General features: G+C 38.4%; 1 protein-coding gene across 1 annotated transcript in view; it reads right to left on the reverse strand.

Moving 5' to 3' along the window:
- The window catches only part of LARS2 (leucyl-tRNA synthetase 2, mitochondrial), a 127,429-nt gene that overhangs the window by 32,411 nt on the left and 77,848 nt on the right, over positions 1 to 17,170 (reverse strand). The window contains exons 10-15 of the mRNA XM_039523461.1: positions 15,826 to 15,930; positions 11,688 to 11,803; positions 10,487 to 10,770; positions 6,805 to 6,903; positions 2,762 to 2,899; positions 755 to 858 (exon numbers count right to left, since the gene is read on the reverse strand). Coding sequence (XP_039379395.1) covers positions 755 to 858; positions 2,762 to 2,899; positions 6,805 to 6,903; positions 10,487 to 10,770; positions 11,688 to 11,803; positions 15,826 to 15,930 — 846 coding nt within the window. The remainder of the gene's footprint in view (positions 1 to 754; positions 859 to 2,761; positions 2,900 to 6,804; positions 6,904 to 10,486; positions 10,771 to 11,687; positions 11,804 to 15,825; positions 15,931 to 17,170) is intronic.

The following is a 17,170-nucleotide window of genomic DNA, read 5'->3' on the forward strand; positions in this document are numbered from 1 at the left end:
TGTACTGGTGTAATATGCCACTTGCACTGGAGCAAATTTTACCTTGATTCCATCTTTGGATGTTTATAGACAACAAGTCTGCAGGTTTCAGCTAGGGTAAATCACATCAGTGCAAGCACTGCTTTACAATTGATCCATCTACATGGGGAGTTTGTACTGGTGTAGAGCTACACCAGTGCAGATTTCCCTACTGCACACAAACTCTGTTTTTTATACAAGGTACAAGCACAGCCAGTAGCAAACATATGTTTTGTTAAACTGCTCTGCAAGGATCGCATGTAAGCATTGGAGAGAAGTTCATTCTATGCCCATTCTATCTAGATCCTATCCGTTCAGATTGCCAACAATGGTGTTGACTGTGCTAATGGTTTTGTAATGTGGACATCAGTCTACTAGGAATGGAATTGAGAGCACCAACTCCTTTCACATGGGCTAATGAATGGCCTCCATAAGATACTCACTTTTAGTCATTTTTGGACATAGACCAGGCTTAAGTAAAAACAAATATAGCTGAAATACTGTGTTTGGTAATGGTTACAGGCAATTGGAGTCGTATTTTCTCTGTATGTGGATTCAGCATTAAGCATATGAGTTCAGAACACACACAAAAGTCAATCTCCGGTTTAATGATTACAAGAATTCACTCCTCACTGATGAATTTTCCATGCACTATGACTTGTACATCCTTTTTCACTGAACTAGCCCTTGACTTTTCTGGATGCACCTGTGCTGGTTGTCCCATATGGTCTCTTACCAGTTAGATCAATTTCCTCTCTCTTCAGATATTGGCTTGTTGTTGTTAGTTTATATGTCTGACTCTTGATAAGACCTTGAACCAAGAGTTTATAAAAAGGCTCCCTGAGGATGAAAGGAAAAGGAAACCTGTCTGTTGAAAATAGCTGTCAAAAGCACATTTTACAGTAAGCTTTAGAGGCTGAACTCAATTAGACAATTATTTAATGAAAGAAGAATGTCACACTGACAACTGAAATAGCTGTCACCTGGAAAATCAAAGGATATTTTAAAGAGAAACTTTAATGGGGGAGAAAAATATTTATGAAAAAAGCAAGCTGACCAGTCACTTTCTGCATCTGTCTTTCTGTCACTCAAATATTCATGTTTGAACAAATGCCTTCTCTTTTACAAACCTAGGGCCTCCCACAGCACAGGAACACAGGAGTTCCAATAGTGGATCAGAGTCCAGTGTCCTATTTCTGGCAGTCGCCAGCACTCGTCAACTCAGAGGAAGGTACAAGAATCCCACAGTAGGCAGATGTGGGATAAGGGTAAACTTAGAAACTTCTAAATGTTAGTTACATAATCCCTACTATTAACCATGGTGTTGACAACTACCTAATTTAACAGAGTAACACTTTGAGTGTCTTTATGAGCACTTTCCAAATGGTATTTCATAACCTACCTGACAAACTCAATTGCTTAATTGCCTACAATAAATTAAAGGCACTTAAAGCTGCAAAAGCTGCAACTGGATTCTGCCATCATAAGAACAAGAGAACATCTTAAAAAAGAAGTGATCCAATCCTAAAATAATTGTTTTCCAAGGTAATCATAAGATGAGAGTTCATAAACTGAGTGTTTGCTCCTTATTTCAGGAGAGCAAGCCCTTCCCGACCATTAATTAAAACAGTTAAAAAAAATTACAAAAAGGTGAAAAATAAAACAATTAATTTTCTTCCCCAATACTTATGCCTTTCTCTTGAATTTAAAACAGACATTTAAATAACTACCATATTTTACCAAATATGGGAACGTTAACTAAATAATCAGAACAACAAAACCTGGGTAACTGTCCCAACTGCAGGTAATTTTTCAAGAAACGCTTGTCTTTTCATAACAGAGAGTTAGTTCAGGTCAGATGCCATGTTGATAAAAGTTAAATGTAGGAATGTGCATTTCCAATTTCTGTTTACATGGAGAGAGGCTCAAAGATGCAGTACAAAATACTTTACCATATACGGGGAAAAAGAAAAAAAGGAAACATATTTGATTTAAGTGGGAGACTGCAGAAGGATGGAGAAATGCCCAAAATCAGAAATGCTCAGCCTGTGAAAGGATCTGGGGGAGAAGGCAGTGCTTAGAAACAAATGCAAATCAGTACTGAATTTCTCCCGTTGCTCAAAAGGGTTTCACCCTAGGAACAACGTTGGGATGACTCCATCTGCTGGTTAAAGGAAGCAATTTTAAATTGTATTATCATGTAAAAATAGTTGCTTTGATTTTTTAAAAAAACATTTCCAAAGGATTTAGGCAGAATACTACGTTATCAGGAATTATTTATACCTTTAGCCCCAATCTTGCAAAGACTTATGCAAGTGCTTAACTCTCCACAATGAATAGTTACATTGAAATTAATGAGACTACTCACAGTGCATAAAGTTAAGCATGGTCAAATTAATAGCTCTACTCACAGTGCATAAAGTTAAATGAGTTTAATTCTCTGCAGGATGAGGGCCTAAAACAAAATTTTACTACTAGTGCCCTGAGCCAGTAAATATTCATGAGACATATATGTACACAAACAACAAATGCAATACAGACTGTAAGAAGCTGATCACTTAGCTAAACTTGAAGAGGAAGAAAATTCAGGCTCAGAGAATGAAATGTAAAATATACTATTGAAAATAATATTGGTACCTCTGCTTCTTCTACCTTTATAAAATTTCATTGATGCCTGTGGATGTCAGATGCAGTCTGAGACTGATGCTTGAATTATTTTTCATAGAAATCTAATAATACTTACTTGTGTTTGGTCATCTTTTGATCATAGCAAAAATGGCTCAAGAATCTAGCATAGTATAAATGCATAACTGCATGCTCCTTTCCCCCAATGTACAAATCCACAGGCATCCAGTAGTCAGCCAAGGCTTTATTAAAAGGCCTAAAACACAAAGTAACAGAAAGCATACATTAAGTATAAAGCAAAAGGAAAAAACAGCTTTACTGGAACATCTCCAATAAGACTTGACTGGAAATAAATGTTCACAGTGAGCTGCATGTGCATCTTAAACTACATTCTATTAATTTTGCTAATGGCTTAATTTCTTATTTTTAAAAAACAGTATTTGACTTGGTTAAATTACAAAAATCCGTGTGAGAATTTTTAAAAGCTATAGAGAAAGATCCACTAGAATATAATTTGCATATAATATCTTAGATGTATGACTATCAGTTCACATGTACCACCTAAAAACTAAAAAAATGCTATGGAAATATGTGCTCGATTTCTATGGAACTTTCATAACTGGGTTGTGGTTATCTGTTCTAGCCTTTTGTGGTTACAAATTGATATTTTGTGGGGAAAATATATAAAATGTATATATATGGCTATATATTATTCTCCAAAATATATAACAATAAACTAATTTTAAAAATATTGGAATGATTTCATTTATTGATTTAAAATTGAAGGTTTGTGTTGCCACCATTAGAGGGCAGCATGACATTTATTATAGTGTTTAAAAAGCATATTCCGAATATTCATTTGGGGCATCGTAAACTGAAACTTTGAAGATACTGTTTTGGTTTACACCACTTCAAGTAACTATGTCTCTTCAAGGCATGTTTTATAGCCCCACTCTTTAGCAAATGTACCTATTGGACTACCTCAGCTTGTATCAGAACTGTGATTTTATTTTGTTATACATTAGTTATGCTTCCTTAATTAGAAATGAGCCTGGAATAAAACCCTGGATCAGGACTTCACATGTCTATAATGTAACTAGTCACAAACCCAAAGTTTTAAAATGCAGATCTGAGCTTTTCTTAAGTTCACTGTGTCCAGATTTGGTGTTTGACCCATAAAAATAAGGGCTTCTCTATATGTTGTTTAACTAAGGCCTTATCTAAACTACAAATGTGTTGGGTGTACAGTTATATCAGCCTAGCCCCCTGGTGTAGATGCAGCAGATGCCAACAGAAGGAAGTTTTCCGTTGGCATAGTAACACCACCTCCAGGAATGATACTAGCTCTGCTGACAGAAACACTCTACTGTTGGCACAGCTGCATCTACACTGGGTTTTTTGTCACATCATAGCTACATTGGCTAGGGTGGTATGTTTTTTTCACACCTCTGACTTACACAGCTATGCTGATAAAACTTTGTATAGCATAGACCTGGCCTAAAGGTATGATTTTAACTGATTTAGTTAAACCTGTGCAAAATGCTATGTGGGCACTCTTATTTCAGTATAAATCATGCTTATTTCGATTTAATTCATGTACATTAAGAACACGTTTAAGCTAAAGAGAAATGAGTGTGTCTACACAGGGGTTTGCACTGGTTTAACTAAACCAGTAAAAGTTCATGTGTAGTCAAGGCCTTAGTTTGAGCTATGAACCCTGTTCAGAATGTTGTTCTGGGTCCGGTTCTATTTAAAATATATTATTTCTATAATTTAATTAATTTATTCCAAAGATGTTACTTAATGGTATATCAATGCACACCCAGACTGTGCTCAGGGCACAAGCACCACCTGTAGCAGAAAGACAACTAGGACCAATAAATGGAATCCTCTCCATATCCCCAAGTCTTTATAATCAAAACTCTTCATCAACTCCTTTTCCTCCCCCACCAAGAGAAGCAAGTGGCTGTCTTAGTATCTCATGTCAGATAAAAAGCAGATAACCAAAACAAACATGTAAATAGTTTTAATGATTGAGTTTGTCTTAAAAAAAGACCCAGTGACCAGGATCCTTTTTATTTTTGTTAAAGTAGGCAACAATTTTCAACAAAATGTCTCTCTTCCCCCACCCCATGGAGGTCAGATTCTAAATCAGAAACCTTGGCATGTAAAACAAGACAGATCCCAACAGCAGGGTTTGCCTATCATAGGATCATCACATACTACAGTTCGCTGGACACACTGAAGCCATTCTATCAGACACTTCCTATATATATCTGTGTGAAGACTTAGTAACCCAAACAGTGATACTTCTTATCTAGTTTATGGCTAGCCTTTTGCCTACAGAACAGCTCATAAAATATTCAAAAGGCAGTAATCATAAGCTGGCTGTCCAGCAACTGCAGACAGCAATCTAATCTGGGCAGTGTATAGTCTTTGCGCAGCCTGCTTTAATGCTGGGTTTGACAGAACCTCCAGGACACAATCAGCTTTGCTAGTACGATAGAAGATGGAGTAAGTAAACAGATAAATAACTTTGTCTATCTCTCACACTGCCCTATTTTATAGTCACTAATGCACAGCATATCTAGAGTTTCCTTTTGTAATACTGTATTTAACTGAAGTAGTAACATGGCAATAGGCCACTATGATGATGCTTTATTTTAGCTCTGGACCTAAATTAGCATGACTCTGGCTAGCCTAGATTGGAGGTTTTCTTAATTTCAGTCTCTGGGGGAAATTGCTTGATTTCTCAATTCTTTCTTTCTCCATCAGCTCTTGCCAGCTGAATGCGTTGCTATAAATCCCAGAAGAAGCCGGTTAGCTATATTCTTAGATAGTGGCAGAATGTAAGCACACCAGTAACAACAAAGAGAAAATTAAACGCTTCGTCCACATTACAGAAGTTACACTGGCTGTTTCTGCCTTAGTTGACAGAAAAGCACCTGACACTTGCAGGTGTGCAGCGCTGGGAGTTACAGCTGTCTTCGTACAGCTGTGTAGGGAAAGCGCTGGAGTGTGGCCACACTGACAGCTACCAGCGCTGCAGTGTGGCCACATTTGCAGCATTTGCAGTGGTGTTGGGAGTGGTGCATTATGGGCAGCTATCCCAGCGTTCAAGTGGCTGCAACATGCTTTTCAAAAGAGGGGGGTGGGGTGGAGTGTGACAGGGAGCGTGGGGGAGAGAGAGAGAGTGGATTTTTGGAGCTGACACTGTGTGTCAGTTCCCTGTCTTGTAAGTTCCGATCCCTTCCTTTCTTTTAAGTTTGCCCAAGGTGATATCAGTGCAACCCTCGGCTCCTCTCACCTCCTCGTTCATGCTCCCTGCCTTGCAAATTCTGACCACTTCCCCGACTCCTCATTCACTCTTAAATGCAAATAGCTTGCAGACTAGATAAGCAGCTGCTCCGACAGACTCCCCCCTCCCACCCCCGCCATGCTGTTTCTCTCCTCAAGCAAACACTAGGCTGTGGACATTCATCCCCCTGCCTGCCTCATTCACAGCAAACAGTAGCTGTTTTTTAGATAAGCAGCTCCAGGAGCCCCGAATTCACAACAAAACAAAGAGAGGCATCATAACAAAACAAAGAGTTATTTAGTTAAAAGCATTATGGGAAAATTCCGGAGGTCAGTTACAGCGTAGTAAGATTAACCACTGTTTACACTGGCATACCAGCGCTGCAGTCGTTATTCCCCAGGCAGACGTGGAGTACAGCCAGCGCTGTAGCCAGGGAGATACAGCGCTGTATGTGCCTTGCAAGTGTGGACGGTGAGTGAGTTGCAGTGCTGTAAAGCCACCACCAGCACTGCAACTCTCCAGTGTAGCCAAGCCAGTCTACTGCTGGAGAGGAAGTAATCAGCTTAAGGAGTAAAACCTGTGGATCACCAGCTGCGTGTGTAGTCTCAGCCCTTTCATGTCCCATTAGGAGCTGATAGCCTTATTCCATAGTTCAGAACAGTTCCCAAGGCTACTCTAATTTGAGTACGGCCAGTCAGCATGCAGAGAATCAGGAACTCATAAAGGGGTGCCCAGACAGCCTCCCTACTGTCTGCTGGGTGCAGCAGGATGAACTACCAGAGTATCTGGCTGCTTGTTTTTTCCAGGTTACATGAACACCCATATGATCATGGTCCTGCCTGCAAGCTGCCTGGATGCCTTACCTATCAGAGTTATGAGGATCAGTGTATCTCAGGTAATACCAAGATGAATCAACAAATGTATCCATGGTGTCGGTTTCCCTCTTTGCTGTTCCTTTGCACCTGGGGAATAGAAACATTTTCAGCACTCCTAGATGAAAAAAAAATACATCACATGCTGATTTTTTTCACATCTTGAAGATATAGAACAAATGCTATGAAAGTCCAAGAGAAAGGAAAAAGTATTTTGCCATTAAATAGAAGGATAGAAAGATACTCAAAAACCAGTACATTCTTCTGGTACTATCAGATAAATCATTTATGACCACTTCCAGTAGAAAGAGTATGGTAGGTTGCATTTCACTGGTTCTGGTTTTATAAAATGGTTTGTTTTTCCTGATTAGTTGGGATTCCACTTATTTGCAGGAAAGACAAATTTAGTTTAATTCCAGTTTTCATTGAGAAGGATCAAATCTTTCCCAGTCATACTAATATTTTAATTCATGATTACTGCTAGAACAAATCAATATTTGCTAGGTATTATATTGAAGGTACAGACTAAAACAGATTCAAAATGAGACGTTAAAAGCTGGAATAGTTTTTCCTTCCCCCATGAATAGAAATAATTTGGTCATGGAAACAAACAGCAGGAGGAAACTTTTTTAAAACTAGGTTTGCATTTATTGCAACTGCTCAGTATTTAAGTATGTATCTGCTAAAATAAGGATAAATTTATAATACAAATTAAATTTTGCAACCTGCTGCAAACCTGTGTGCACTATATATAACACAAAGAATGTCAACTGGCTGTTTAACACTTACAAAATTGTAACGCTAACCTGTTACTGTGCTTGGAAGCTTCAGCTAGCACAGCATGAGACTGCCTGCTTGATAGTGTAAACCACAGAGAGCATATTAAACAAGCTCTTCAACAGCAACATTGGCTTCCTAGTCACTGCTGGGTGTGGTGAGTCTTTGGTCTATAAGACCTTTATGTGACTTGGGTCCTGACTACCTAAGACACCACCCCTCTCTCTGCGTATTTGCTATAGAATTTCCGGTCATCTGAGGCATGTGAGATGCATGTATTTAGTGGTAAGTGTCAGAGGACTTATGTCTGAGTGTGATTAGTAGAAAGCCTTTCCTTTCCTTTCTCAGATGACTTAAACCAAGTTTGCTACCGTGAAATGCATGGTGCAAGGCAGGGGGTTGGACTGCTGTGGTGATGTCAGGTTAGCAGTCCAGAATTTTCACTTGATAACTGTTATCTCATGCTCCAGAATCTAAACTTCCATTAAAAAAAGTCTCTAGCCTTTACAATTGTGGAGTTAACCTTCAAAATGTGAACCAAATGTGAGTTGATACAGTCACGTCTGCTTGAATTTGTAAACAGTCTGAAACATTCATCTCAATAGGATGCTAATTCTGAAACCAATGATAATTCAGTGTCAACACTTTTTTAACTGAGCAAAACAAATAAGACAGGAGAGAGGCAATTACATTAATATCTGCATAATTCACCCTGAATGGTGCCTCATTCTGGCAACATGAGTAGGTGAGCTTGGGTTGCAGGCATAGCTTAGGGAAGTACCACCACTTATTTTCTCTCCAGTCTGATCTCTGTGCAAGGCCCATCTCTTTTAACAAGCTTTTACTTGTAGCTTGATAACTGCAGTGGAGGCATCTTGTTTCTAGTTGACTTTTTAGTTTAAAGAGTCAATTATATTAAATACTGTACATGTGCCCAGAGACTAGAATAATATGTTTATTACAAAATAAATAAATATTGTATTATACTATAACAGAATTGTCTCAGCCTATCAACTTCTGGGATACTTTACATAGCAGTTATGCAATTCCCTGCACCCTAGTTGGCTATGGCTCATTAACTAGGTAAATTCATGCAGGACAGGTCACCCAATGGTTATTGGCCAAGATGGTCAGGGACACAACCCCATGCTCTGGGTGTCTCTAAACCTCTGATGGCCAGAAGCTGGGACTGGATGACAGGAGATGGATCATTTGGTAAGTTACCCTCTTCTATTCAGCAAAGAGTCCTGTGGCACCTTATAGAATACCCACTTCGTCGGATCCCACGAAAGCTCATGCTCCAATACGTCTGTTAGTCTATAAGGTGCCACAGGACTCTTTGCTGCTTTTACAGATCCAGACTAACATGGCTACCCCTCTGATACCTGTTCTATTCATTCCTCTGAAGCATTTGGCTATCAGAAGACAGGATATTGGGCTAGATGGACCATTGGTCTGACCCAGTTTGGCCTTATGTTCTTAACATAGTGATATCATGCAAGCCACTATACTCCAGCTACTGATAGCCTACAGCTAGCCATGCAGACGGCAGACATTTGCCTATTCACTGAATAATTCTTAACTACTGTGAAGTCATTATGCACATCCTTCCACACATGACTGGTTACAGCTTCAAAACTCCACATCTGTATGTCCACAACCAGAGTCACCTCAGCTTCCCATCTCTATTCATCCTGTTAATCCATCTAATCCCAGCTATTAAATACTGCATGTAGATGGAGTATATAGTCTAGAGGAGATCAGAACTAATGTTCCCTCTTCACAACAAAGGCATTTCAACATTTATATCAGTGGGAAGCCTGGAGTGCAGGCAACAAAGACATTGCTGAGAGCATTACTTCAATATTACAATTCATTTAGTCAGACTGCCTTGAAATATCCATATTCCTTAACAAGTTACTGTGCAGTGTTTAAAAAAGACTACCTGAAATGACATTTTCTTTGCAGAAATATGCATATGTATGTCTTTCCTTTACTTAAAATGTATATTATCAACAAGTCAAACATGTTTCCAGTGAGTCACAGAACTGCCCTGTATAAGCCACCTAATTACAAATGAGAATCACGCTAATACTCTAACCTTCCAAAGTAACAGATTTACAGTTTCTGTGTTATGAAGCGTGAGAGCCTTAAGGTCACTTTATGTCCCTGGTTCTCCTGCATGGCAGCCTGACAATGCCCTGCTCGCTGGGCCAGCGCTGCTGACAGCGGGGTTTTACTATATGCCTGGAAAGGAAAGGGTTTCTATCAGGGATTCCTCGGGTTCTCTTCCCTCCACCTGCAGAAGGTGAGCACAAACTCCAATGTACCCAACACTCAACCAGCTCTGGAGACATCTTGTTTTCTCTAATGAATGCATATCTTTCTAAATCTGAACTACATGCTTCTTCTTAAAGAGCTGGGAAACAAACTGTATGATCAAAATCTGAATCATACACCTATTAACTCCTTCAACCTGAATTATTTGCTGCCATGTAAAATGCACCAGGCATGTAAACCTTAACAAAAGATTCTACTGCAGTAGCACCATATTATCTCTGTTGTTGGACTTATTAATTAATTGATCAATATGTTAGTTTCCTTAAAAAAGCAAATGAAACAACTCAATATACCCTACAACCTTTGCTTTAACTCTGCTGTTGAAAGAGAAAACAAATCTTGCAACAGATGACGTAAGCAGTACTATAAAGAAGTGAAGAAAGAAGGAGGAAAAACTATTTTATTTTTCTCATTTTCTTTCCTCTAACTTAAAAACACTGAGCTTTTCCTCCACTAGGTATTTATTAAGAAAAAGAGCTTCTATTAAGAAACAGTAAGAGGCCATATTATGGCAAGAAGAATTATAGCAAGTGGACAGTATATATTATTTGCTCACCTTGGACATGAACAGTTCATCCACTCTGGGACAGTTTCTAGAGGGGAGGCTCCCTTTCCTGTAAAGGTGGTTATATTGGGCAACTTCACAGGTAAGTCCTCATAAGGCACAGGGACTGTGCCACAGGTCTGGCAGTGGATTATGGGAATAGGTGTTCCCCAGTACCGCTGTCGAGATATTAACCAATCTCTTAACTTGTCACTTGTTAGGTCTCCACCTACTCCTTTATTTTTGGCCTGCTGAGTTAGGGCTTTTAAAGCTTCCTGCCTAGTCATGCCTGTGAACTGATAAAAAGAAAGACAGACAATTAATATATGCTACTATTGACAATGTTGTAGTAGCCCCATTATGTTGTTTTTTATATGCATAGTACAGAAACCCAACACTCAAACTCTGATGGGACAGAGGTTCCAAGCATTTTTGAGGTTCCCCATTTTTTTTCTGGTTTACAGCCATCCACCTTCCAGTCTTCCACATGTCAATCACGAACCTTCTGGTCACCCTTGAAAGCCTATCAAGGTCACTCCCTTGATGGGCTGAATGGGTCATTGCTGAGGAAGGGCCTGTTCAGCACTCCTGGCCTCTGTTGGCCAGATATCTGCAGTTAAGGTGGCTTCTCCTTACTGCAATGCATCCAGTATATTAGAACTTCAAGATAGATATTGCAAGAGTATGGGTGGTAAATCAGACCTTCCCTCACATATTCATTCTTGGTGGTTTTATACTTCACTTCTTCATATATTTTAAACGTTCAATATCCCTCCCAGGTTAGACAGACACAAAACCTGTCTCCTATTGAACAACAATCCCCCCTTCCTCAGATTAATACATGCAGACTCTCAAGAGCTCTTCAGTGTTAGTTTAGGGTTACATCCTTACACAGCCATGAAGCTATCAAATGACCTGTAATAACATTTCCAGTGAATACAACCAAGGGGACTAATATATTAACATTTCACCTGAAAGAAGAACAAATGTGTAAATGAAAAACGGGAAAAAACATCACACCATTTTCATGATGGAATTTAATATTCCTTCTCTATTGTAAAATTTACACTATTATAGCATTTTTGTTCTTTCAGGTATGTAAAATTTTGACAACTAAGCCTTGAAAACAAAATATTTGGCATTTTCCAGGTAGTGGGTTTTAGTATGCACTATCACTGTACTTTAGAAAGAAATGCAGTACAAGTGCACTAACCTCTCCAGAGTTGACGAGGGTCTCTAAACCATCTGGTAGCGTTTCAATGACTTCAGAGAAAGAGAGACCCAGATTCTGAGCAACAGCAGCATCTTCTGGATTAGTACTAGGAATTCCTAGCCATGGAAGGGGAAAAAAGTCAGTTCCATAATTGGCTAACATGGCTGCTCCTCATAATTTTTTTGAGGAAAATATTTTCATCTATTGGTACTTACTTCTTTCCAATGGCTTTAAAAAGACATTGGCAAGTAAAATGTTGCCAAAATTTCACAAAATTGATAAAAACAAGCTTGTGAAATTTCAGTGACAACCGTTATAAACAAAACATTCTCTTATAGTGTTTACAACCCAAAAATCATTATTACTGTGCTAGCTCAGGAGAACCTGAAAGTGATTGGGTCTGAAATTGACTAATCTGTTTTCATTTACCAAATTGAGAGAAATGCAAAAGCTAAGCAAATAGCATAAATACATAGTAAGTTGTTTTAAAATAACTGAAGGTGTTATTAAAAACAAAGGTAAGGTTTTTAAAAAAAGAAAATGACTTAACTTGACAATGTCCTTCAACACTGCTGCCCCTTCTTTTTAAAATTTCATCCTTTGCTATCACAAAGTCATCTCCAGTAATTCTAATTCAAAGTAATCTCAACCTTCCATTCAGAATAAAGCTAGAGAAAGCATTTCTTACTGCTGCCAGAATAACCCATTCCGTCAGAATATTTAAGGCCACCGATGACACCTTTTCCCACTATGCCTTATTACCTGGGACATTCACACATTTTGAATACAAGTCTTTTCTAACCCACACAGAATTCTTTTTATTGCTGCAACTTACCAATATCAAAAAGTGATGTATTATTTTAAAATAACCCTTGTTCACAATGTTACTGCCTGACAGCTGCAATCTGTTCAACAGCTGCTGTGTTTCACCTACAAGGACTGCATTCTGGTGGTTAGCTAAGAAATCCCCATTTTTATTATACATATTTATATTCAAATATTAATTATATGTTGTTTGACATACTATATAACATGGTGATGTATATCCTTCTACGTTAGTTTGCTTTCATTTTGGGGGGTCATTTGTTCTATTTTTTAAATAAGTCTGTATTACTAGGTTGGCCTCCATCAGCCAGAACAGCAGATATATTGACCAACCCAAATGTCAGGTTAACTTTTTTCCTTCCTATTCTTGGAAACAACTGTTGATATTACAGATCTAGAGACTCTCAAAAAATGATTTAAAAAATGCAGCCACCTTAGAATTATCGCAATACAAACTTGAATTAAAAAATCACATACACCCTTACTCTGCCATGGAACTACCCATCAGGGCCGGCTCCAGACCCCAGCGTGCCAAGCGCGTGCTTGGGGCGGCATACCTGCGGGAGGTCCACCGGAGCTGCGGGACCAGCAGACCCTCCGCAGGCACGTCTGCGGGAGGTCCACCGGAGCCGCGGGTCCGGCGACCGCCAGAGTGCCCCCCACGGCGTGCCGCCCTGCTTGGAGCGGCGCAATTCCTAGAGCCACCCCTGCTACCCATTATGTTAAATATTTCAACTGTGTCGATATATGGAAATACATAAGCAGATAGCTAATGCAAAACAAAAGAACAAACCAAAAAGAAACCAAAATGTGGAATCACTATGAAACTCCACAGCAGAAGCTCTCTATTGCCATTCTTAAACCCCTATTAAAGCATGGTATATCGGTAGCTTACTAAGTCAAAGAACCCCCTGCAATCTACCACAGGTGGTTTTACCATATGCTGTACAAATAGAGGAAAGCAGCTCCCACATTTTAGTCTATTTTTCTTTAGAGAAGATGATGATGCCACTGTCCTCTATTAAAACTCAACAGTTGGCATCCAGCATTTCCTGGGAAGATCTGGGAGGTATCCAGCATACATAAGACCAAAGTAGGTGCCAGTGAACAAAATAAAGGCTTGTAATGAAAAGTAATATTAGGGAAACTCAATTATTTGGCCTCTCCTATTCCAGAAATTGTTTTGATATTCTTTGGCTCCCAAAAATGCAATGGTGTATTAGTTATTTATTCCTTGGAGATTAAAGCGGAAGTACATGACAAAAATGTTGAATGGAACTGTGTTATATCAAATCTTCACTAGGAGTCAATAAAGAATATGACACATGGAAGTCATATTAATACTGATGGTATACCACCCCCAAACTAATAAAGATGCAGTAAAATATCCTATCTATACTCATACAATATTTTAAAAATATTTTTGATTGAATTTAGTTCTTATCAAAAGTTCCAGATTAACAGCCTGGAGCTTGACTTTCATAGAATCATAGAATCTCAGGGTTGGAAGGGACCTCAGGAGGTCATCTAGTCCAACCCCCTGCTCAAAGCAGGACCAAACCCAACTAAATTTCTTTATCTAAATTTCTTTATCTAAAGTAAATGTCAAGATAACCCATTCATTTAAAAATGTCTGTTTGAAGCAATTTGTGTATACAAAGCAACTCAATACATACACAAACAAGCATGTGCTAAAATTCTGAACATGCAAATTTGGATACTCTTGAAAATCTGGACTCCTCCTAATAAAACAGCCAAGTTTGTTTAACATCTTGAAGAAGATGAATACCTTTAAAAAGTTACAAGGCTTTGTAACTCTGGCTGGCTTTGCAAAGGCTGAGAGGGGGATGCCCAAAAGGAAGGCATTGATTGACTCAGTGAGAAAGACAGAGAAAACACAGGAGAAAGACAATACATAGAATCTTTAAAATTTTAAAAAACACTTTTTTGGACTAAGCTGAGTTAGGTTTTTTTGTTTGTTTTTTAAAACTCTAAAAGAAATTGAAAAGATTCAAAACACACTTTGTTTTGTTCCCTTCTGTCTTCCCTCCTCAATGTCCTCCCCCACACTTGTTCAGATGCATCTTCCTAACATGTATTAAGCTTTTACACTTTTTAAGACCATCTAAAAATTTTTTTTGTGAAGGAAAATAAGATGAATAAGATGAAGGTAAAAACAACCTAAAAAAATCTCTCACTTCAACAATTCACATCACTCACCTACATTTTACTGATTCTAAACTGGGCATAATTATAGTCTATTATATGACTGGGCTAACGAGTTCCAACCCATGCTGTGAAACTCATAATATCACAGCTAGTAGGCTAGTCACATCACTTGATTTATTCAATCCATTTTTTCTAATAACTGTTAATAAAGAATTTCTAAGAAAATTCAGCAACTTATAAGAACATAATGAACTTTAAAACTGATTTAACAAGAACCCACCAAGAGGAACTCTGTATTTTATTATTGATTTTTTGTTCAATCAGAACTCTGAAGTGGCCCGTTTTCCAGAAAGCTGCACATTTGGGCTAATATTCCACATTTGCCACCCAGCCTGGTCCTGCCCTGTAGGGTAGCATACATAGGCTAATCCTCCCCAGGACGTAAAAGCAGCAAGGTGCAAAGAAAGAAGCAGAAGAGAGTCTAGGAGAGGTAGCAAGGCAAGACAGAGCTAAGAGCCCTGGGGATGGTACATTCAGGTTCCCAGCTTTGAGATCACTGACCATGATCAAACACAATTATTATACATTCTGTATTATTTTATTGATATCAAAACGAATACAACTAGATAAAGCCAAATTTGGATTGATAGTTTGATACATTTATTGAAGTAAGGCAATTTTTAAGTTATCTTGTTTGGGGGGTTCTATTGTATGGCAGGCATAGCAAAACTATACTGCTATGAGTTTGAACTTTGGCAAGTATTTTTTACATCAAGCATTGATGCTGTTCTGTTCTGGTATGTGTGAGAAAGAGACACTCATATTCACATGTCTTGTATTATAATTCTTAAGAGAAAATGTGGAGGTCTTCAAGCTTGGGGTCTCACTACAGTCAGCTTTTAATTTTATTAATTTTTTATAATATTTTTCTCTTTCATTACAATATATTACCCTGTCTCTTTGTATTCAGACCTGTAACAAATTCTGCGTAGCTACCTTTCCTTTCCCTTAATTAGGAAGAATATTGCCTCTAAAGGCCCTAAGACAGCCATTATCTTCAAAGGTTTACAGCAGCAGTTCTGGTGTTCCAAAATGGTAACTGAAAAACTTCAATGTTGCTCTTGTATTTTTAAATGTCACTTACCTATTTTAGTATCAATATAGTTCTCAAAAGCTGATTTTGCAGAGATGACTATAGGAACCTCGTGTTTGGTAAGTAAGTTCACTGCAGTCACTGACGTAAGGCAGTCTGCAAATGCATGTAAAGATCACAATAATTAAAATATGACACCAACAGTGCTAAGAATCTCACTTATTAATATGAAAATTTCTGTGCTTTGCATCCTAATTTCTTATGAAGTAACCCACTGAATCAAACTACTTTCTTTGTTTAAAGGGAGAGGCTCAATTTAGAATCTAGTCAATTTCAAAATATGAATTTAAAGCTGTTAAAAGCTTCTATAAGGTTCCACTGCCAAATTTTGTGATTTAAAAAGCTGTTTTTCTGTTCCCTGACGGCATGTGAAAGATCCCCACAAATAAAAGAAACTAACTCACTATATAGTAGAAACAGAGGAACAGACAATGTGCAAAGAACTGATAAATGTACAAAGTAAACCAAGTGAAATACATTATGGTTCTCCAATTTCTTTCAGGGTTACTCATTTTAGAAATTACTTGAAACAACAGCTAGTACAACAATTTCAGACCAAAGCATTATTTTGGCTGACAATGCCCCTTTAAAATAGTAAATTCTAGGGCTGTCAATTAATCTCAGTTAACTCACACTATTAACTAAAAAAAAAATTGTGATTAATTGTATTTATAACAATAGAATACCAATTGAAATTTATTAAATATTTTGGATGTTTTTCTACATTTTCAATATTGATTTCAATTACAACACAGAATACAAACTGCACAGTGTTCACTTTATATTATTATTTTTGATAATGGGGGAGAGGGATAGCTCAGTGGTTTGAGCATTGGCCTGCTAAACCCAGGGTTGTGAGCTCAATCCTTGAGGGGGCCATTTTGGGATCTGGGGCAAAAAATCTGTCTGGGGATTGGTCCTGCTTGGAGCAGGGGGTTGGACTAGATGACCTCCTGAGGTCCCTTCCAACCCTGATATTCTGTGAAGTATTGCTATGTGTTTGTTACTGAAATATGTGGTAAGTGGGAAACACCCACAATTAGCTTTTCAGTGACAATAAAGAACAACCGACATGACAGATTTACATCAGGACCAACCAGACATGTGTTGATGACCCATCAATAAGAATCCACTGTCCCAGAGACTCCTCAGAGAGGGCATGTGCCAAATGGGGGTTACCTAGCCCCATGTCACAAAGGCTGGTGCATGTCCACTTTCCTTTGACGAAGTGGTGAACTAATTGATGAGCTTGCGCTGTTCAAGAGGAGGTCTTGAGCTGTATAAAACAGTACATTTCTGGGGTGCAAGTCTGGGGAAATTGGCTGGGGCCTCTCAC

The sequence above is a fragment of the Mauremys reevesii genome, linkage group 2 (genome assembly GCF_016161935.1).
Source record: "Mauremys reevesii isolate NIE-2019 linkage group 2, ASM1616193v1, whole genome shotgun sequence".
Classification (NCBI taxonomy): Eukaryota; Metazoa; Chordata; order Testudines; family Geoemydidae; genus Mauremys; species Mauremys reevesii.